General features: G+C 38.8%; 1 protein-coding gene across 1 annotated transcript in view; it reads left to right on the plus strand.

Moving 5' to 3' along the window:
• The first annotated feature begins 2,376 nt into the window (after positions 1-2,376).
• LOC149012186 (uncharacterized) overlaps positions 2,377-22,990 on the plus strand; it is a 38,934-nt gene continuing 18,320 nt past the window's right edge. The window contains exons 1-2 of the mRNA XM_089158895.1: positions 2,377-2,750; positions 2,836-2,944. Coding sequence (XP_089015021.1) covers positions 2,547-2,750; positions 2,836-2,944 — 313 coding nt within the window. The 5' untranslated portion in view covers positions 2,377-2,546. The remainder of the gene's footprint in view (positions 2,751-2,835; positions 2,945-22,990) is intronic.

Genomic DNA, 22,990 nt, shown 5'->3' on the forward strand with positions numbered 1-22,990 from the left:
CAGCCTTGCGAACTCCAACGCCCTTAGCTGTGAAACTCGGCCCTAACCTTAACCCGGATACTCTATTGTTTGTAGGTCCGAAGACCCGAAGTAGAAGTGGAAGTTAACTATGGGCCATATCAGTGGAAGACATGGTGTTTGACTCCGAACCCATGGAGATTGACAATGATGTCCCATACTTGGAGACCTTTATGGAATTAGGAAAGAGACAACACCTTGATGAAGAGAAGTTTGGTTGATGACCCTAGAGCTTGGTTGGACATGATTTGAAGGCATTCCTCCATGCTAGGTGAGTTATAGTTTATGTTGTAAGAAGCCCATTTGATTTTGATAAGAGTAAGACTTTCAATTCCCTGTTTCAGGCTTTGCTGACAGCCTGGGTCAATGGGCCAATCAACCCACAGAGACAGAATATGTGCAAGATCCTCTGTTTAGGTTTATGATTGCTCTATATAATAGAACTTCGTGTTTCTTAGCCTCCTTTGTTTCTAAAACCCCTAGAGGGTGTGGAGAACTCCTCTCTCATCCTCTCCTTGGTGTTGGTGAAGAACTCTTGCAAATCCTCAAGTTTCCTCTCTTATTCTTCAATCAAAGGTTAGTAATCTCTCTTATATGGTATTGATCTACTTTTATTATGATCTATTCTTTGTACTGAGATTATGAAGAAGATGTTGCATCATTGCAATCATCTCTTCTACAATCTCCATTCATTATTATATGCTATGATCTTCATACTTAATCTTAACCATGATTCTTATGATTTCTTAATGAAACTATGATCATACTCTTGATTTGATTTCTCTAGCATTATAGATGCATCTTCATGATTATTCATATCCTTGATTTACTGTGTTAACATACTAGAATTAGATCTCATCATCTCTAGTTCTTCTCTTGAGTTCATAGCTTGTTTTCATTGAAAACTATGATTTTATCAAATTAGAAAGTATGATTCTAAATTAGTAAGTATTGGTTTTGATCGTTGTTTGATGTCTAATCTATGCTATTCAGTCTTAGATTACTGTTTTAGATATTCCCTCCAAGTTTCGTAGCATTTTGAATCTTGTAGAATAGGTTTCGGATAAAAAATTAGTTTTTGGATGCGTACTGTTCATTGGGTCGACTGCTTGAGTCGACTGGACCAATCGACCCAGCCAGCCTTCCCAGCATGACAACAAGGGATTTCTTCATCCGTCTTGATCCGTTTGATGTCTATTCTTTTAGGATTGCTTCCTAATGATTCTTTAATGATTGTTTAGGGTTTGTTTGCTAACTTTGGATTCATTCTCTTGTTCATCCGAAATATTTTTGAATCTATTTAAGGTAAGGATAATTGTTTCCATATTAACATAGATTGCGTGAATCCTAGTTCTAAATTGGGAAACACATATATTTGTTACTGATATTGTAGTTTCCAATTATGATATGACTGCTATAAGTACAGTAGGATCTTACTTTTATATTTTCTTTATGTACTTGACTATGTATGGACTCTTACTCATATATGTTGCATATTCAATTGATCTTGTCTTTATGTATTCTTTCATATGATGAGATATCAGTTGTGTACATTATGACTGAATTGGGATTGTGATTGATTAGGTATGATTTGAGATTGGGGAATGTTCTTTTGATATTTCTGTCCTTGAACATTAGTGGGAATAGTATAAGATATTTTCAATGGTGCCCTTTGACGCTTTCCCAGATTATTGGTTGTCATACCTAAGACTTGTCTAGCAGTGTTTGGTTAGGATGTCACTATTATATTAGACCCGATTCGGAAGGGTATTGAGACCGAGTAATCCGTGGTAGCAATAGGGATTTATGGGCGCTTAAGACCAGTGAGTTATATCTGTGAGAGGACCGAATTCGAATTCGAATCCGAAACTTTATCAAATGTCAGATAATAATTTGAATCCAATCAACTATCCGATTATTGATTGGTGATTGCCATTTTTTTCTTCTTCCGATATTCGTTTCCCAATTTCTGAATACCAATTACTAGTTTCTGAATTCGATTATTAGACCCATTTTTTAGAGAAAAGTGTTTAATACTTTACTTTGACCGAATTATTTCAGATTTCCGATTACGGGTATTCAAATCCGATTATCATCCATTTTCAGATAAAAAAATATTGAATACTTTACTCTATCTATATATTATCCGATCGGATAAGCAATTATCTCAATCCAGATTTGGTTGCTTAACTGACTGATACAAATATATTATTTTGGTAAGAAAAATTCCATATACGAATATTAATTCGGAGGCGGACCATCCATTTACCAGTCTAACCATCACTTAACACCAATCTTAATAGTTGGGTTCTTTTGTGATTGATTACCAACTCGGGATATCTATATATAATTTGTTCTTTTGTTTTTGGGTAAACCAGAGCAATTTTCTGCCGGTAAAAAAACCTGAGCGATCTTAATCCTTTCCGAATTTTCTGTATTTTCCATTACGAACAGAAGTTGGGAGTCTTTACAGAACCACTACAAACAAAGAAAGGATTTTGGTGGGGGTATTACAGAGAAGCTCATCAATGGCTGCAACTAGTGGGAGTAATGCTTTAAATACATCAGCCGCTGCACCGAAAATACTCTTAGCAAAACCTGGTTTGAATCGTGGTGGCGGAGCCGGTGGAAGCGAAGACGAATCTGTCAGTCTTCGGTCTCGTCTACCACCTATTGCCTCTCTTAATGTCCTTTCTGATTCTTGGGAATTTCACACTGATCGGATTCTTCAGGTAGCTATATTCCGACCCCTCTTAAGCATTCCAGTGTTCCTATTTGTGAAAAAGATGCAAAGAAGTTCCATTTTTATTTTTGCAGTTCCTGACCGAGAACACTGATTTCACTGTTATTGGAGTAATTGGACCTCCTGGTGTGGGCAAGTCGACCGTCTTGAATGAACTTTATGGGTTTGATTCTACCTCGGCTGGTAAGGATCTCTATTTATATCAGGACTCTGTTATTTATTTCACTTGTAGCATCTCTTACTTTATCACATCGTTTGAACTTGGGAAGGGGGAGAAAAGAAAGAAAAAACAGTTTGGATCCCTCATCATTCGAGGAAAGAGGGGGATGGGGTGATCAAATCATTCTGTTTTTCACAATTGCCGATTGAGATTTAATGAATCCTACACTTAGAATCTGTAAGAATGTATTGATTCATCATAGCATTAACAAGCTTTAGCTCATATAGAGATGGCTTACAGAGAAAAGCAACTAAAAAAGTGGATTTTTCCCTTTTTATGAAAATATGTAGGCCATCAACACATGCTACTCAAATGATGACAAAAAGCATCTTCTGTGGCTCAGGTAGTGACTACTTTCTAGTAAAGTGATGATGGAATTCACTATTGTGGTAGCCGAAATGGTAGGATACATTACAATAATTAAGACATCATATGCCAACATCGGGTCCATAGCATGTACACCATCTACAACATAAGAGGTTCTAAAATGTATATTTGGAAAATTCGGAATGGAATTTACCTGAATTTCAGTAGTAGTTGGTGACTGTGTACTGTCATTGAACCCCTACAGTTTTTGTGGTTGTTCACTGAGGAGAGAAATGAGGAATGGACCTCAATCCTAGACTCTGTAGTAGCTACATTTGTACATTGTGAAACATTACTTTGAAAAAGGAGAGGAACACTTAGTCATCTACAAAAATGGGGTTTATATGGATCAAATAGATTTTAGTAGGATAGACAAAATTATGCATGTATAAGATTATTCTTGGAGAGAGTCTAACCACCTTAAATAGATTGCTTGTGATGCAGCCTCAATGGAACACTTAGTCATCTACAAAAATGGGGTTCATATGGGTCAAGTAGATTTTAGTAGGATAGACAAAATTATGTATGTGTAAATTTTTTCTTGGAGAGAGCCTAACCACCTTAAATAGATTGCTGGTGATGCAGCCTCAATTGAATGAGAGTGAGTTCTTTGAAGATCTTTAAGAGAACCAACTCTATGGGGTGGATAGGTTTGGTTTTAGGGGACGGGTAAAGTTAGGGCTTTGTGGTTAAAAGTATCAAGGATACTTAGCCCATCCTTGGAAAAAATGGGATAAATTCTTTGAGATGGGAGACTAGGGTCTAAAGGTGATAGAATGGGATGAAACTTGGAGGAAATGTAGGTACTAGTACAGATATATATTTAATCCCCCATGTTTGGTTGGGTTTGGATGGTCAAATTAAAAGAGATAAGGCTTCTTTTTCAGGGTTTTTGTGGAATATGAGAGTACATAAATGGTTTAGTTATGGCTTTGTGGTTAAAAGTCATACGCTCAAATGATGTTTAGGGTATCAAGGGTACTTAGCCCATCGTAGGAAAAAAGGGGATAAATTCTTTGAGATGGGAAACTAGGGTCTAAAGGTGTTAGAATGGGATGAATCTTGGAGGAAATGTAGATAATAGTATAGGGATATATTCAATCCCCCATGTTTGGTTGGGTTTGGATGGTCAAATTAAAAGATATGAGGCTTCTTATTTAGGGTTTTTGAGGAATACGAGAATACAAGAAAGGGTTAAGTTATGGCTTTGTGGTTAAAAGTCATACACTCGTAAATGATATTTAGGGTATCAAGGATACTTAGCCCATCCCACAAAAAAAATGGGATAAATTCTTTGAAATGGGAAATTGGGGTCTAAAGGTGTTAGAATGGGATGAAACTTGGAGGAAATGTATGTAATAGTATAGGGATATAATCCCCCATGTTTGGTTTGGTTTGAATGGTCAAATTCAAAGGTATGAGGCTTCTTGTTTAGGGTTTTTGAGGAATATGAGAATCCAAGAAAATATTTGTATCTTAGAATTGGATGGTTAAATTGGGGTGAAACTAGGACCTAAGGTCATTAGGGTTGGGGGGTATGATGTACCCAAAATATGGGACAAGATCTAATGGTTAGAATGATGTAGATCTGACCTTAAATTCTAGGCCTTTTGAAAAGTCCGAAAGTTCAATAAAATTTGGATATGAGAAGGGAATGGAGTGTAGGCTGCGAAATACCTTAATGGGGAGCTGATGTAACCAACCCCCAGGCAGTCCCAAAAGAGCCTAGAAGGGGCCCAAGCCCATCCGGAATAAAGCCCAAACTAGGGGGGCCAAATGTGACCAAGGGGCAAAATGGTCATTTGCCCCTTGGATTGACTTTATGTCAGTAGGGTTGAGTTCAGAATCATTTTTTATTTTTAATTCTGTTTTTATTTTTTAATTCGGAGTCTTAGATGTTGAGTTATCTTGGTATTTGGAGTTGGTTAGTAGGTGAAGATATGGTTCCTAATTTTTAGGAGTTATCTTAAAAGGAGTTATCTTTTAAGTTAAGTTCTAATTTAGTGGGTAATTGGATCCCAATTTAGTAAGGATTCATTATTTAAGACTGGGAAGGTCAGTGGAGGCTATAAATAGCCTAGTTATTCATGTAATTTTTCAGTTTTGAGTTGATGAATGAAAATTATGATTGGAGAATAGACTTGTGAGAAGTCGAGGGTGACCTGCGGCTGGCTTTGTTTTCTGCATTTTTGAGTTCTTCATCCTCTTTCCCAAGCATTCAAGAGACTGTTCAAGCAAGCTACACAGTTTCCATGTAAGTTCTGCCCCTTCCCCTTCAAGTTCCTGCAACTCCAGCCTATTTCCAGACCCTAGAAACCATTCCCCATCTCCTTTATTCTTTCCATGTTTTCAGATCCCACCCCAACTAGGATTCCCTCATTCCAGCCCTAAAACACCTCATTATACCCTTTGTAGAGTCGCCCAAGCCTGTGGAACCAAGTCCTAACCTCTGTTTCCCCAAACCATTCCTATTTTATGAGTTCTGAAATTTCGGCAGTTCATTTCATCAATTGATATTGCAGAATTTTTTGAAATTTCCAGAAAACCCTAAACTTAATTCCCTTCTCTGAAACAGTTTCTAATCTGCAGACTAGTAGTTCTACTACTTATGAATATTAGAGGCAGCAACCTTAATCCATTATCTAGCCCAGCCGAAACCCTAGGTTGATCTATTTTCAGACCTGTCTAATACTTATGAATATTAGAGGCAGCAACCTTAATGCTCTTGAGTTTCAGACCTATTTTAGCACTCCAGAAGCCTTGCACACACGCCTTTAAATCCTAGCTGAAACACCAAGAAACCCTAGTTGAGTGCTGGTTCTACTTTAGTAGATCCTGGAAGTAACCTAAACCCTGGGTTACATCAATTGGTATCAAAGCTACATGAACCAGCAGTAGTCAGCATCATGGGTGGTTTAATGTGCGAGGAAGAAACTGAATTCGTAGACTCCTATGGCAGCCCTTCCATCAATGCCATCTTAAAGGTCTTTTCACCAGAGCAAAAAGAAGAGGTAAACCCAGGGTTTAGGGTTAGTTTTCAGGATCTTCTAATTTGGAAAAACACAAAATTAGGGTTTCTAGGGTGTCTTGGCCAAGGTAGAATAGGGGTTTAACCTTGCTGGTTTTGCAGAAAAGACTGTCTTCTATTGTGGTTTCTTCAACTAGAGTAGGGTCTAATCGACAAAACTCAATAAAATTTTGATTTCTGGAAAATTCTGCAAATCCAAGGAAGAAGATGAAATGCAGGTTTTTGTTAAACTTCAGAAATATGGCAGAGTTGGGGAAAATAAAATTAGGACTGTGTTCCAGGCTTACGGGCAACGAAAAGGGAAGGGAAAAAGGTTCAGTATGGTTTTTCTATTAGGGTTAGGACTGAAAACGTGGGGAAGAAGAAGGAGATGGGGGATGACTTCTAGGGCTTAGGGAAGGACTGGAATTTGTAGAAAACTAGAGGGGAAGGGTGAGAGGGTATATGCGATGGGGTTAGGGCTGCTTCTAAGGTCTGAAACTAAAGGGAGGGGTTGGGAAGGCTGTGTACTGAGAGAGATGTGGTTAGGGTTTGGGTGGGGGTATTTAACTTGAAGAATTGCAGAAATTTTTGTGTTTGAATGCTTGAAATAATGAAGAAAACCTTGAAGTTGAAGACGAAATGCAAAATACCAGCTGTAGGTCACCCTCCCAAGGATCCCATGACTCCTCAGGTTAATTTCTCTAACTTTGGTTTCATTCAATATTACAACAACAACAATAAGCCTTGTCCCAACTAAATGGGGTCGGCTACATGGATTCTTGCCCTTCAATCAGTTTTGTTCGAGGCCATGCTAGATACAAGGCCTAACCTATACATATCATTTCTCACCACTTCTCCTAAGGTTATCTTAGGTCTACCCCTAGCTCTTCTAGTTCCTTCAATATGGATTATATCACTCTCCGTACAGGAGCATTTATAGGTCTCCGTTGAACGTGGCTGTGCCACCTCAAACGACTTTCTCTAAGCTTATCACTTATGGGAGCAACTCCCAGACCAACTCTAATATGATCGTTTCTTATCTTATCCATCTTAGTTTTGCCACTCATCCATCTTAGCATCCTCATTTCTGCTACACTGAGTTTATCTATATGATTCTTTTTAATAGCCCAACATTCTGCACCGTACATCATAGCTGGTCGAACAACGGTCCTATAAAATTTTCCTTTAAGCTTTAATGGAATACGCCTATCACATAAGACCCCGGACGCACCTCTCCACTTCATCCACCCTATTTTAATTCTTTGGGAAACCTCATCTTCTAAATCACCTCTTTTACTTATGATTGAACCTATGTACCTAAAACAATCACTCTGAGGAATCTCTTTATCGTCAAGTATCACCACCTCATCATCTGCCCGATCATGACTAAAGTTACAAACTAAATATTCTGTCTTCGATCTACTAAGTTTAAAGCCTTTTGATTCCAAAGCTACTCTCCATGATTCTAATTTGGTATTAATCCCCACTTGGGTCTCATCAATCAACACAATATCATCCGCAAAAAGCATACACCAGGGGACCTCATCTTGAATGTCTTTGGTTAATTCATCCATTACCAGTGCAAATAGATGTGGGCTTAAAGTTGACCCTTGATGTAGCCCAATTGTTATCGGGAATTCATTACTTTGTCCCCCCACTGTTCTAACACTAGTCACCGAACCATCATACATATCCTTAACTATATCTATATATTTACTTGCAACACTTCTTTTCTCTAGTACATGCCAAATTAACGCTCTAGGGACTCTATCATAAGCTTTTTCTAGGTCAATAAATACCATATGAAGATCTTTCCTACATTCTCTTATACCTTTCCATAAGTCTCATAATTAAGTAAATAGCCTCCGTTGTAGATCTTCCCGGCATAAACCCAAATTGGTTCTCCGTAACTATAGTTAAGTGTCTCAAACGGGTTTCAATTATTCTCTCCCATAATTTCATTGTATGACTCATCAATTTAATGCCCCTATAGTTATTACAACTTTGAATATCTCCTTTATTTTTGTAAATTGGAACCACAACACTTCTCTTCCAATCATCTGGCATTTTCCCTGTGCTCATAATTTTATTAAACAACTTAGTCAACCAAACTAGTCCATGGGTTCCTAAACTCTTCCATACCTCAATTGGGATTTCATCAGGACCTTGTGTCTTGCCGAGTTTCATCCTCCTTAAAGCTTCTTTTACTTCGGACATTAAAATTCTACGTATATAAGTTCGGACATTGGTGCCTTGGTGAAAAGTGTAATCGTCCAAAACATAAGTGCTTGAAGAATGCTCATTTAGTAAACTAGAGAAATAGGTTTCCCATCTTTTCTTAATATCCTCCTCACAAACTAATACTTTACCATCTCCATTTTTAATACATCTAACATGGTCAAGATCTCTACTCTTCCTATCCCTCATCTTAGCTATCTTATAAATAGATTTTTCCCCTTCCTTTGTGCCCAACTTATTGTATAACTCTTCATACTTCCTTTCCCTTGCTTTTCCTGCAATTTTCTTAGCTTCATTTCTATCAAACCTATACCTTTGAAGATCCTCAAAATCCTTAGTTCTTTGTCATGTCTTAAAACTAGCTTTTTTATTCCTACTAGCAGCTTGAACCTCACTATCCCACCACCACGTCTCTCTATAAGAATGGATTTTTCCTTTTGATTCACCTAGAACATCTTTAGCCACCTTCTTAATACACATAGCCATCTCATTCCACATTGCATTGGTATCCCCTTTAAAATCCCATTTTCCTTTTTTGACTACTTCATTAACGAAGGATTTAGAGTACTCTCCTTTCAAATTCCACCATCTTATTCTGGGATAGTTTACCTTGGACCTTTTATGTGTTCTTAGTACTAAGCACATATCCAAGACCACAAGTCTATGTTGTGCAGTTAAGCTTTCCTTTGGTATCACCTTGCAATCCTTGCACAACAATCTATCAGTCCTTCTAGTTAGGAAGAAATCTATTTGGCTTCTATGCTGTCCACTTTTGAAAGTAATTAAATGTTCATCTCTCTTTTTGAAGTAAGTATTTATAATAGATAGATCAAAAGCAGTAGCAAAATCCAAAATTGAAATCCCCTCCTCATTCCTTTCTCCAAAACCATATCCTCCATGAACACTCTCATATCCTCTTTGATCTTTTCCAATATGTGCATTTAAATCAACTCCTATGATAATCTTTTCTCCTTGACGAATTCCTTGAATTAATCCATCCATATTTTCCCAAAATTCTAGCTTTAGACTTTCATCTAATCCTACTTGAGGTGCATATGCACAAATTATATTTATGAACTTTTTCTCCATTACAAGCTTGATAGCAATAATCCTATCACCCACTCTTTTTACATCCACCACATCATTTTTTAAATCTTTATCCATTATTATACCCACTCCATTTTTATTTGTTTTATCCCCAGTATACCAAAGTTTAAAGTCATCCAACTCTTTGGCTTTTTTACCCCTCCATCTAGTCTCTTGGATGCAAGCTACATTAATCCTTCTTCTCCTCATAACATCTATCAATTCTAAGCTCTTACCAGTTAAAGATCCTATGTTCCAAGATGCCAATCTAATCCTACGTTTATGGACTAGCTTCTTTACCCGCACTCGTCCACGGCGCGGGAACCCTTGCCTACTTATCACCGCATCCGGGCGCCGATGCGACGTGTCGCTTACAGGGGATGCCCTAGCTAACCCTTGCCTACTTATCACTACACCCGGGCCATAGTGTAGCGTGTCGCTTCTTTTGTCGAGGAATGCCCTAGCATAGTTTTTATCATATAAAGTCGAATCCATGAAAAAAGGTTTGGCTAGATTGTTTCCGGTGCCGGCTGCCGACCTGACGCACCAACCCTCCTCCTTTACCCGGGCTTGGGACCGGCAGCAAAACACTGGCGGAGTTTTTGGTTTCATTCAATATTCAGGACTGAAAATTACAATGCAGAAAGAGGCTATTTATAGTCTAAAATTAGAGGTTCTGATTCAAACTGGGATCTCCTTACATATGAGATCCAATTACAACTCAAATTGGACTCTATCAACACTTTTAAAAGGAATCAAATTACTTTTGAGATTCCAGCCCCTATATTAGAATCTCTTATAAACATTTATTTGTGACTCAACAGACACTTGACTAAAATAGAACTACTTTAAGATAGGATTTCCTAATATTAAGGAATTCAACACAAACTTTAATGGATTGTAACTCTTAATTGACTCATCAGAAATAAAAAATAATATTATATCCCTAACCCTGGGATCATGGGGAGCAAAATAAGTCCCATTTTGGGCCCCAAAGGGAGGCATGAAAAATGACCAAAATACCCATGGGGTATTCGGCCAGCCTTATGTGCAACTTTGGGTCTAGTTTTGGGCCTTTTTTTTTTTTTGGGGGGGGGGGGTGTTCCTACCCTGGACATGTCAACTCTCCCCTTCTTTAAAATATTCATAGGATGGGTCTTTCTTTAAGATAGAGAGGTCGCCCTTTAACCACAGGATGATCGACAAGAAAGGTGGTAGGATTTGAACCTATGGCCGGCCCACCCTCAAAAATGACCTTCCATGGTGGTGGGGTCGTCTCGGGCAATAAGCGTCGTCAACATCCTTCTCCTACACATTGGGGGATGAATGTGCTTGTCCTGTGTTTCTAGATCAAATCTTTGGAGGGCCTTCAAGTGGACTTGACCTCTCATCTTGCAGTGAGGAGGGAGTAGTAGGTTATAGAGCCTAAAGTACTGCTCCTAGACAAAATTCTGGAAGGATGATGCCTTGGGTGATGTGTTTAAGTCTAGGAGTGCCTTCTTCAACAAACCAAGAGGACATGAGGAAGTGTTTGGTGAAACTTTTGGAGCCCTTCTCTATCAGTTCATTTATGTCGATTGTTGTTATTACCTTGAGAATGTGGACAACATCTTCTCCAAGAAGTGGAAGGCTTAAAGGAGGTTCCACTTGGAGGTGGGGCTGGTATGGTCCTAGTGTCTGTTACCTTTGGTGGAGTGGGTGCCTCGACTTCTTCTTTGGTTACTAGGATCTTTTCATTTTAAGCTGGGTCCTTCTTTGTTTGGGATTTGTCTATGTCGATCTCTTCAAGAACTAGTGGACCCTTGTTAAAGTCAACAACTTCCCTTCTTTGAGTGCACTTAATGTTTGTTCAAGGCTTGTAATTCTGTTGTTCATCTTAGTGATTTGTACGAGGATCTGCTCCAGCTGTTGACTTATTTCTGGCTCCCTCTGATGGTCAGTAGCTTGGCTGTGATAGCTGATGTGATCATCCCTATGTCTTGCTCTTCTGTACAAGTCTTGTTGATCTCTTCTATCAACTCTAGTGAGCTTATTGGAGTATGGGTATGATTGGTGTTGCCTGACTTGATGTTCTTGGGGAAAGAATAATTGATTTCACCTCTGACATCTCTGCCCAAGTGCTTGGTTCAGTGTGTCCATCCCACAATTGCTTCATCTTGTGACTCCATCTTTCACTGGCATATCCTACCAAATATCTCTGTGCAAGCTTCTTCTTATAATGCTCTGAATGATAGTACCTCTCAAAGTAGTTGTCTAGATCATACAACCATTCATAGAACACTTGGAGGTCTTTGACACCGTCATATGTCTCTAACTTGTACATCTCTGGAGGCCTCTATGGTTGCCGTATCCCCCTGTAGATACGTTGGTGAGACTGATAGTAATCTTTCGTCAATCTTTAGTGCTTCATCTATAATGGTTACAGACTTTGGGAAGTGTTGGAACCTATAGCTCTGACACCATTGATGTAAACCCAGGGTTTAGGGTTAGATTTCAAGATATTCTAATTTGGAACCAGCACAAAATTAGGGTTTCTAGTGTGTCAATTTCTCAAACTTTGGTTTCATTTAATAATCAAGACTGCAAATTACAATGTAGAAAGAGGCTATTTGTAGCCTAAAATTAAAGACTTTGACTCAAACTGGGATCTCAGTGTAGATGAGATCCAATTACAACTCAAATTGGACTCTATCAATACTTTTAAAAGGAATTAAATTACTACGAGATTCCAACCCTTAGATGGACTCTCTTACAAACATTTATTTGTGACTCAACAAACACTTAACTAAAATAGAACTACTTTAAGATAGGGTTGCCTAAAATTAAAGAACCCTACCCTAACAACTCAACATAAACTTTAATGGATTATAACTCTTAACTAACTCATCAAAAATAAAAAATAAAATTATATCCCTAACCCTAGGATCGTGGGTAGCTAAATATGACCCATATTGGGCCCCAAAGAGGGGCATGGAAAATGATCAGAATACCCCTGGGGTATTCGGCCAGCCTTAGGTGCACCTTTGTGTCTGGTTTAGGCCCAAACTTTTTATTTTTAGTCTCCATTCTTACTCGGAGGAGAGATGGTGTGATGTAGTACCCATGGGATTGTTTGACATTATTTTAGGGAGATCCTGGCTGTATGATAACAATGTAATTATCATAGGGAGGGAAAACTAGTGTAACTTCATGTATAAAGGCTTGAGAATTGTACTCTTGCCCTTGGACCTACCAGCAGAGATCAGGAAGAAGCAGACCCTCAAAGCAACCAAAGGACCCAGTCAAGAGATCAACTAAGACAATGCCACCAACTCCAAGGCCAAGGCTCGACAACCAGATGATGAACCCTCTTCACCACTCCAACAGTTACCTATATAGGAGGTGATAGAAGAGCCTGACAAGGTCATAACAACTAAGGAAGGTGTTGAGACACCCACTCCTCCCAAGGGTTTTTTACAGTACAGGAAGAGAATTGCTGCCCACAGATATCAGGTCCATACCAGCACCAGTCCCATATGAAACTGGACCTCCCTTGGGTTTTACTTTCTTTCTTTGGGAGGATACAAAAAACATCCTACGAGCTATAACAACAGTGATGATTAAAATGCTAACAGTAAAGGGCTCCAGTGGCATGACCATCCACTTCACCCTTCCTCCTAGGGCTCCTAATACTTAGGCCCCTAGGACTGAAGATTACATAGCCAGTAGTCCAAGTCCACCAAGTTTCTGTCCAGAGAAGTTACAAGCAGCAATGCACCTACTACTTACTCCCCACTACAAGATATGAGGAAGAGATCACACCAAGGATTTCCAAGGCATTGATCCAGGAGAGCTAGAGAAGCACATTCATCAAGAGATGAATGTTTTTAAGAAGGGAAGAGCTGATGTAACCAGCCCCCAGGCAGCCCCAAAAGAGCCTAGAAGGGGCCCAAGCCCATCTGGAATAAGGCTGAAACCCCCGGGGGTGGGGGTGAATCTAACCAAGGGGCGAAATGGTCATTTTCACCCCTTGGATCAAGCCTGTGTCAGTAGGGTTGAGTTCAAAATAAATTTTTTTATTTGTAGTTCTGTTTTTATTTTTTTAATTTGGAGTCTTACATGTGGAGTTATGTTGGTATTTGGAGTCGTTAGTTGGTGAAGATATGGTTTCTAATTTTTTGGAGTCTTATCTTAAAAGGAGTTCTATTTTAGTTAATTTCTAATTAAGTGGGTAATTGGATAGCAATTTAGTTAGGATTCGTTAGTTGAGTCTAGAAAGGTCAGTGGAGGCCATAAATAGCCTGGTTATTCATGTAATTTTTCAGTTTTGTGTTGATGAATGAAAATTATGATTTGAGAATAGACATGTGAGAAGTCATGGGATCCCTGGAAGGGTGACCTGTGGCTGGCTTTGTTTTCTGCACTTTTGAGTTCTTCATCCTCTTTCCCAAGCATTCAAGAGATTGTTCGAGCAGGCTACACAGTTTCCAGGTAAGTTCTGCCCCTTCCCCTTCAAGTTCCTGAAGCTCCATCTTCTTTCCCAAACCCTAGAACCATATCTGCTTTCTTCTTCCCATGTTTTCAGATCCCACCCCAACTAGGACTTACTCATTCCAGCCCCAAAATACCTCATTATACCCTTGTTGGAGTCGCCCAAGCCTGTAGAACCAAGTCCTAACCTCTGTTTCCCCAAACCAGTCTTATTTCCTGAGTTGTGAAATTTCTGCACTTCATCTTCTTCAATTGATGTTGCAGAATTTTTTGAAATTTCCAGAAAACCCTAAAACTTAATTCCCTTCTCTGAAACAGTTTCTAATCTGCAGACTAGTAGCTCTACTACTTCTGAATATTAGAGGCAGCAACTGTAAGCCATCATCCAGCCCAACCAAAACCCTAGGATGACCTAGAATTCAAAATTTAAAATTCAAAATTTAAATTTTGAATTCCATTAAGTTTCAGACCTATTTCAGCACTCCAGCAGCCTTGGACACCCCTTTAAATCCTAGCCGAAACACCAAGAAATCCTAGTTGAGTGCTGGTTCTACTTTTAAGATCTTGGAATCTAAACCTAAACACTGGATTACATCAGGAGCCTTGTAGAGCTTTGGGATGAATGAGTTGGATTTTTATGCTGTCAGTTCTGCAGAAACAAGAATTTAGGCTTGACTTCACCATAGACCTAAAGTATTCTTCAATCTTGGACCTTGCAAATTGAACAAACACAGTTGAAGCAGCAATACAGAAAAGAATACTTAAACTGAGAAGCTATATTATTCATATCAAAGTTGGATGCATTCCCATTTAAGTGGAGGGGGCTTATTTACACAAAATAGGCTGTAGATATAATCCAATTTGAACTCCCAGTTCAATGCATGTAAGTGTAGGAAGTAGCAGCCTATGTATCCTAAGATAAGACGCTGGGGACTTAAAAGGAAGCCCCTAGGCATACTTACAGGAAATATGGTCAAAAAAGATGATGGGACTTTGTGGAAGACACCAGTATGATGTGGAGGGAACCAAAATTCTAAGGGAAGTGAAGTGTAGGTGTCAAACCCTTAAGGAGACTGCTTAGGATGGGGGTATAGGAGTCTTAAGGTCAATTGCTCTGAGGGTTTGGATGGAGCTTAATTTTAAGGGGATAGAAGGAAGATATAGGGTCCGTGTTCCCTAAGGGAGTACTTAAACTGATCAGGTTTAGGTCACAAAATCAGCAGTTACAGGTTTAATGGAGGTTAATTAAATCCGAAGCCAGAAGTTAAAGGAGTACAGAAAGATTGGAGGATGGAGATTCCCTGCTTAGGTCCCTGAGCTGCTTGGTGAACCGATAAAACTGCTTCACAGCTCTTGGTGAAGCAGGCTGACTCATACCTAAGTCCACTTGCTTGGCTTTTAATGGAGAGGCTGCCCAACAGACCCAAGGAAGAAGAAGAGGTCCCTGACTAGCTTCTTATCCCACAAATTAAATCCCCTGATTCGCACTAAGTCAGATTTCTTTAAATTTATTTTCTCTTTCTACTTAATTCTTCCCTTAATGGGAGGCTAACAGCCATAGAAAAGAAAATTCTTTTTGGACTGAACAAGAAATAGAGTCCTAAACTAACTCTAAGATAATATCCTACCTAACCCTAACTACCAGCCCATCCTTTTTTCAGAGGGTTTTTTGAAACAAATAATAAGCACCACCCTCCCTTTTTTGAAGGACTTCAAAATCAACTAAAACTGCTACTCTAGCAACAAATACTAAATGGGAAAGGACTCTGCCACCGCCCTCACTGAAATTGGACCATTTAATAAGTCAAATATGGAAGTTTCATACTCAGCTCATGAACCCATGTTTGAGGTCCATTACATTGGCAGATTATGAGGGGAACCAAATCAATAAGGGCCCAACCCATGCACCTATCAACCAACCCTAGGTTGTTTTCTAAGATAAAAAGAGTCTTCTTTGGTGCCAGATCTGTATCAACCTGTTTCTTTTAGCAGATCAAAGTGTGAGTAGGCTAGTTCAATCCTTAGAAAAGATCTCAGTTTTCCCATTACTTTTATCCAATCCTTAAAATGGTTTTCAATAAGAAATTTTAATAGCACTTCTGTCAACAGATATGATCAGCGCAGTGAGCATTTGTCTTCTTATAAATAAAGTATGAGCAGCATTTCTTTGTTTGTAGCCAATAGTGACTGTGGCTTTATGAAACCTTCTGAACCATGCATGGGAGACTGCTTCAATCCATATGCTGAAGCTTATTCCCTTTCCTATGAGTTTCTGCAGAGGCCAATCCTAGTGGAGTATCCATGTAGATTTCTGTTAGGACCCTAGGATGAGGCCATGTGGAGGAGAGAGAGAGAATTAGGGTTAGTTGAGGGTTATAAATAGAGGGTCAAGTGAGTGGAGATGATATCGAATATTTTATGAGAGCTTTCTTAGGCAGCCATAGGCTTAGGGACACCGTCAGGTGTGGGGGTGACTGGCACCATAGAAACCAGAGTCTATCTTGTTAATTCTTGCAACTTTGTATTAATTTTCCAAGGTATTATAAGGGTTTTATCAATTGGCATCAGAGCATTTATGATTCCAGGGAGGTGAAATGGTTTTGTCATTATTTTTTGATGATGGAAAGGCACAAGAGTGGTTAATAGAAGTTGAGCAATTTTGTTGTCAACACCAGATTAAACACAAACATTGGCTCGCAGTAGCTCTCGAACATTTGGTTGGGGATGCGTTTGATTGGATTTATCAGAAGACATGGTCAGAATTCAATTGGACAAGCTTCAACGAAGGCTTGAAAATCGAATTCGATGGCGGGACAGAGGCAGAAGCGAGATCAACTTTGATGAGTTTTCGTAGTGGAATAGTGACCAAGGTGAAGGAGAACGATTCGCAAAACCATCCCGTACAGTCGAAAGCAAAGGCGGTGGGGGTTGCAACCGGCGTGGATGAGTATCACCAAGCATGGAGAAGAAAGAAGAAGAGAGGGAGAAGTTTGGGTATCGTTGCCTACCGGATTAAAGATGCAACAGCGAGAAATCATGCCGAGTTTCGATGGAAGCAAGAGGCAATCGGTAGAAAACTCCCTACAATGGCTGAGGTTCTGTTTGCCAGAAAAAGGAGAAGACGGCGATGGTGTTTGGGGATTTTTAGGGTTGGTTTGAACCAACTCAAACCGGTTTACGGGTTTGGTTCACTCATTAAGAACCAAGGTTACTCTAATTTGGGCCCAACTCAGGTACACTTATTTTCACACATAGGGCCCAAACGAACCAAATTTAAAGACTGGGCCATTTGGTTCCCTAAGAAACCCCCTTGGGCCCAACCCATTTCATTAACCCCAAGCCCATCTCATTTCATTAACCCATATTTCTTAACCCGTTCAAACAAATTACATTGGGCCCATTCCACTTTTATGACCCAAAGCCCAATTCAGTCCATCAACCTAACGCCCAACCCATTTCTTTTAACCATGGGTTTAAGTATTTTGACCCCACCCGTTTTAACCATCACTCATGGGCTTGGCCCATTTCATTAACCCAAAACCCACCTTTTCTCATTATTATTTTGGGCCCATATTACTCAAACAAACCAAGACCCAACCCCAAAACTAGTAGGAACCAAGGGCTTACCCAAGAAGTGATCCGATCGACCCAACCAAGAAGCGGTCCGATCGACCAACCAAGCAGCGGTCCGATCAAACCATCGTCTTCAACCTCTGGATTTCAGAATGGAAAGGGAGGCGGCAACGTTGGGGCTGTAGTGACTGAGGGGGAGATGCAATGCTCCATTACGGCAAGTGAAACCCTCATCCTTCGATTAACATCCAGTGCAATTCGGGCTTCCAATCATTCAGCTCTTCCAACAGCGGCACTATATACTGAGGTGCGACTTGCATCAGCGGCGCTTGGACTAAAAAATCTGCCGGAGCACACCACTGTTCGGCATATTGTGCATTGTTTCCTTGGTTTTTTTTTGAGAATGTTTCTCGAGTTGCATCATCGTCTTCAACCTCGTCGAATCGAGATGACACGCAGGCTCCGTGAGAGTTGCAACGGTGCGATGGGGGTTAATTTCGTTGCCGGCAAAAAAAAAAAAAAAAATTCCAGACCAAGTGCTTTGCTCCAAGTCTGATTTTGGGCAATGGGTGTGTTATTCAGCCTGGGAGGATGATGTTGAATTACTACAGTTATGCGGCACCATCAGACGACTAAACTTCAACAATTCCCTCACCTTAAGGACAAGGTGATTTTCGAGGGGCCGGTAGTGTTAGGACCCTAGGATGAGGCCATGTGGAGGAGAGAGAGAGAGAATTGAGGGTTATAAATAGAGGGACAAGTGAGTGGAGAGGATATCGAATATTTTATGAGAGTTTTCTTAGGCAGCCGTAGGCTGAGGGACACCGTCAGGTCTGGGGGTGACTGGCACCATAGAAACCAGAGTCTATCTTGTTAATTCTTGCAACTTTGTATTAATTTTCCAAGGTATTATAAGGGTTTTATCAATTTCCTGTAGTTCTCCGTTGAGAAAGGCATTTGTATTGTCTAACTACTAGTGCTTCCATCCTTGATTTACCAAAGGATCACTATCTTGGTGTTCATCTTTGCTACAGATTCGAAAGTTTCCTAGTTATCAATTTCGTAGTTCTTGTGAATCCTCGTGCAACATATTTAACTTTGTATTGATCTACAATATCATCAGCTTTGTGTTTTACCAAGACACCTTACATCTAGCTACTTTTTTTTTCTACTGGAAGATAACTAGTTTGCATTTCCTTTTCTTTCCCAGAGCTTTCTTTTTCCTTTTCTTCTTCTTTTTCTTCTTCTTCTTTAGGTTGTTAGGTGCATCCCCTACAAGATCTTCAAAGAGCAACCAATAAATATAAAGAAGGATCAGTCGTGGGATCACTATGCAAAGCAACAAGTATCAGATTTGGATCCAATTAGTCTAATTGGTCTCAAGAAATTGTGGTGGGCTTGAAATTCCCTCTTTGCCTTATTCAAAAAATGAACAGAAACTAGAGGGGAGATTACTCCTTTTGAGCTACTGTTTCCTGTTCCACTTGAACTCTGGTTTCTGTTCTTGCCCACTTACATATTCACTGGACATATCCAAAGGAACCTCCATGGGAGAAACTAGCATGAGAACTTTTTACTTGAACCACTCTCCCTGTTAAGAGGTCCATTAGATGAATAGAATGGAACATGCTCCTGGGAAACCACATCCATTATAACAAACATCTTACCTGAAGATGAGTTATAGCATTTATATCCTTTATGTGTAGCAAAATAGCCAAGAAAAATACAATGCATCCATTTGGGTCAAGCTTGCCCTAAACATGATGATTACAGGCAAAGGCAACAAATGCCAAAAACCTTAGGTAGAAAGCCTGAAGAGATATTAAGAAAACAGCTCTAGTCTAACATATGAAAAGGCATCCGGTTGGACAAGAAGGCAATCTGGACAGTAACCCCAAAAAATAAGTAGGAACATGCATGCTAAACATTTAAGGGTACTCAACCATGGGAGCATGGTTTGAGGTCTTGCTGAAATCTTGGTTTTAGGAGATCTCAAGACTAGTTAGTTGCAAAATAAGGAGATTATGATATCTTGGCCGAGATCTGAGTCAAGTCGATATCTTGGTCAAGCAAGTGCATTTAAGTACAAGATTTTGGCGAGTCAACTCGATTCTCTCGACCTCCTCTCGACTAGTGATGTTGAAGTCATTCTTTAAGCAAGGTGAATTTTCTTCCCAAATTTCATTTTTTCAAATATTATGCTCTACATTAGGTTTTTGGATGTTGATGGAATGTATGATGAACATCTTTGCTTGATCTATTCTTTCATGGAACCAAAATTATTTTTGACATGGCAAACTATTAAGGATGTAGAGGATTTGCAAGGGTATACTTTGGCTAGAAATGAAGCAAATGTGGGAAAAGCAAGGGAGAAGAAGTATGAAGATATATATAATAAGCTACGTAAGAAGGGGAAAAATCTATTCATTGGATGGCTAAAACTGGGGATAGGAAGAGTAGAGATCTAGATCATTTCACTTAAAAGTGAAGATGGTAAAGTATTATTATGTGATGAGGACGTCAAGAAGAGATGGGTTGTTTATTTTTTTAGTCTATTAACAAACGTACTTCAGATATCAATGATTCATATGATCACACCTCTTGCTATGGTACCAATTATCAACGTATATCCGGAGAATTTTGATGTCCAAAGTAAAAGTTCTAAGGAGGATGAAGTAAGCAAGGCACAAAGTCTTGATGAAATCTTGTTAGAAGTATGGAAGAGATTAGGAACCTATGGGCTAGCTTGGTTCACTAAGTTTAATAAGATTATGAGCATAGGGAAAATGCCAGATGAATGTAGAAGTATCGTGGTTCCAATTTAAAATAAATAAATAAATATAGGAGATATTCAAAGTTGTTATAGTTCTAAAGGTGTCAAATTGATGAGTCATATTATGAGATTGTGGGAGAAAGTAATTGAAACCCATTTGAGAAAAGTAACCACTATTATAGAGAACCAATCTGGTTTATGGCAAGATCTACAATGGTAGCTATTTACCTTAATATATATTTATCTTATATTATATTATATTTATAAATTTAATAAGATCTAAAATTATATGTATATATAAATTTATGATAGAGTCCCGAGAGCGTTAATTTGGCAAGTATTAGAAATGGTGGAAGTAAATATGTGGACATAGTTAAAAATATGAATGATGGTTCAGTGACAAGTGTAAGAATGGTTGGGGGGGGGGGGGGAAGGATAAGGTGGTGAGTTCCCAATTAGACTTGGCTACATCAAGGATCGTCTTTAAGCTCATATTTATTTGCACCTATAATGGATGAATTAACCAAAGACATTCAACTTTAAGCTCATATTTATTGTTTTGATATGTGAGACACAAAGTAGGGATTATTACCAAGCTAGAATAATAAAGAGCTACTTTGGAATCAAAAGGCTTTAAAGTAAGTAGACGAAGATGAATTATCTAGTGTGTAAGTTTAGTTGTGATTGAGCAGATGATGAGGTGGTGAAATTTGATGAGAAGGAGATTACACAAAGCAATTATTTTGGGTATCTTTAGCTCAATCATAAATAGAAAAGGTAATATAGTGGATGATGTTTTTTGAAGAATTAAAATAGGATGAATGAAGTAGAGAGATGCATATGGGGTCTTGTGTGAACGACACATTCCTTTAGCCTCAAAGAAAACTCCTTTAGGACCATTATAAGACCAAAGAGTTGGGTTGTTATGAAGCATCATATAGATAAATTCACTATAGCATAAATGAGGATCCTAAGTTGGATGAATGGCAAAACTAGGAAGGATAAGATAAGAGTGATCATATTGGAGCTGGTCTAGGAGTAGCTCTGATAAATGATAAACTATAAGAAAGTTGTTTGAGTTGGCATGGCCACATTCGACGGAGGCCTATAAATGCCCCTGTACGAAGAAGCGATTTAATCTAGATTGAAAGAATTAGAAGAACTAGGGGCAGGCCAAAGATATCTTTAAGAGAAGTGGTGAGAAAAGATATGCATAGTTTAAGCTTTTGATCTACTGTGGCCTCAAATAGAGCTGTTTGGAAGGCAAGAATCCATGCAGCCGACCCCATTTAGTGAGGATAAGGCTTTTTGTTGTTGTAATTTATTTTTTGAAAATTTGGAATTAAAAGATACATTGTGTGAAAAATTAAAATCTAAATGGGGGATAAAGCTTTTTGTTGTTGTCATTTATTTTTTGAAATTTCGGAATTAAAAGATATATTATGTGAAAAATTAAAATCAAAATATTTTGAAAAATACTTGGTGTTTTGAAAATGCTTGTAGCATAAGTTAGAGGAGCTACTTAATGACTTAGTTATTGGATTCATTTTACTTTTGTACTCTTGTGGTGTAACTTATAAGTACACCAATGTTGTAATGTCATGATGTGGAATCAGGAAACATCTGAACATGTTTGATGTATCATTTGACCTTTAAATTTTATGTTTTCATTTTTATTGAATAATGATTGTGTATTTCGTGTTTTATAAGTCTGGATGTTCGTTCCTTCAGTATTTTAGTTAAAGTTAGGGTGTTGAGTTGGAACTCTGTTATACACTTGTTTTCTCCCAACTAAGGCCATCACTGTGTTTATAAGGCCTTAATTAGGCTAAATACCAAATTCTAGCCCAACTTGACCCTTAAAAGCCACCGAGATGGCCCTCGAGTTCACTCTAGTATGGGGTTTCATGATAATTGAGGAAAAGAAGGGATCAAACCAGGGGTTTGAGAAGAAAAATATAAATTAAAGGCTGCCTGGATGGGGAAAGCCTTGTGAAGCCTTTAGATTGAACAGTGATGGAGCTTTGAGGCCGTCAATTCGGACACAGCAGACTTTGATGCAGCCCTAAATTGAAGAAGTTCAACTAGGACAAACTTTCTAGGATTTTAACTCATAAGGTTAGGGTTTAAGATTATAAGATTTTCATAAATATAATGGGGATACGTAGGAAATTAGGTTATAGTGGTTGGATAGTTTTGGAGCGATCTAGAGTAATGGGATATATAGATGGATGGTGTCGGTTCTTGAGATATGAAAAGTTTATTGGAATAAACAGGGTGAAACTTGGAGACAATTTAGGTAATGGTTTATAGGGTTGATCCCTTAAGTTTAGAACATAAGGTTAGGACTATTCTAATGGTTATTGATGTAGATCTAAGTTGGAAATCTGAATTTTTTGGGGAGTAAAAAACTGCAAGAGAAGTGTTAAGAACCTTGGATTTTGGATGGTTTTTTTATGTATACTGTTGATTGCAAGAAGGGGATGATAGGTA

Source organism: Hakea prostrata, chromosome 6, assembly GCF_041222555.1.
Source record: "Hakea prostrata isolate BN-2017 chromosome 6, UWA_Hpros_2, whole genome shotgun sequence".
NCBI lineage: Eukaryota > Viridiplantae > Streptophyta > Magnoliopsida > Proteales > Proteaceae > Hakea > Hakea prostrata.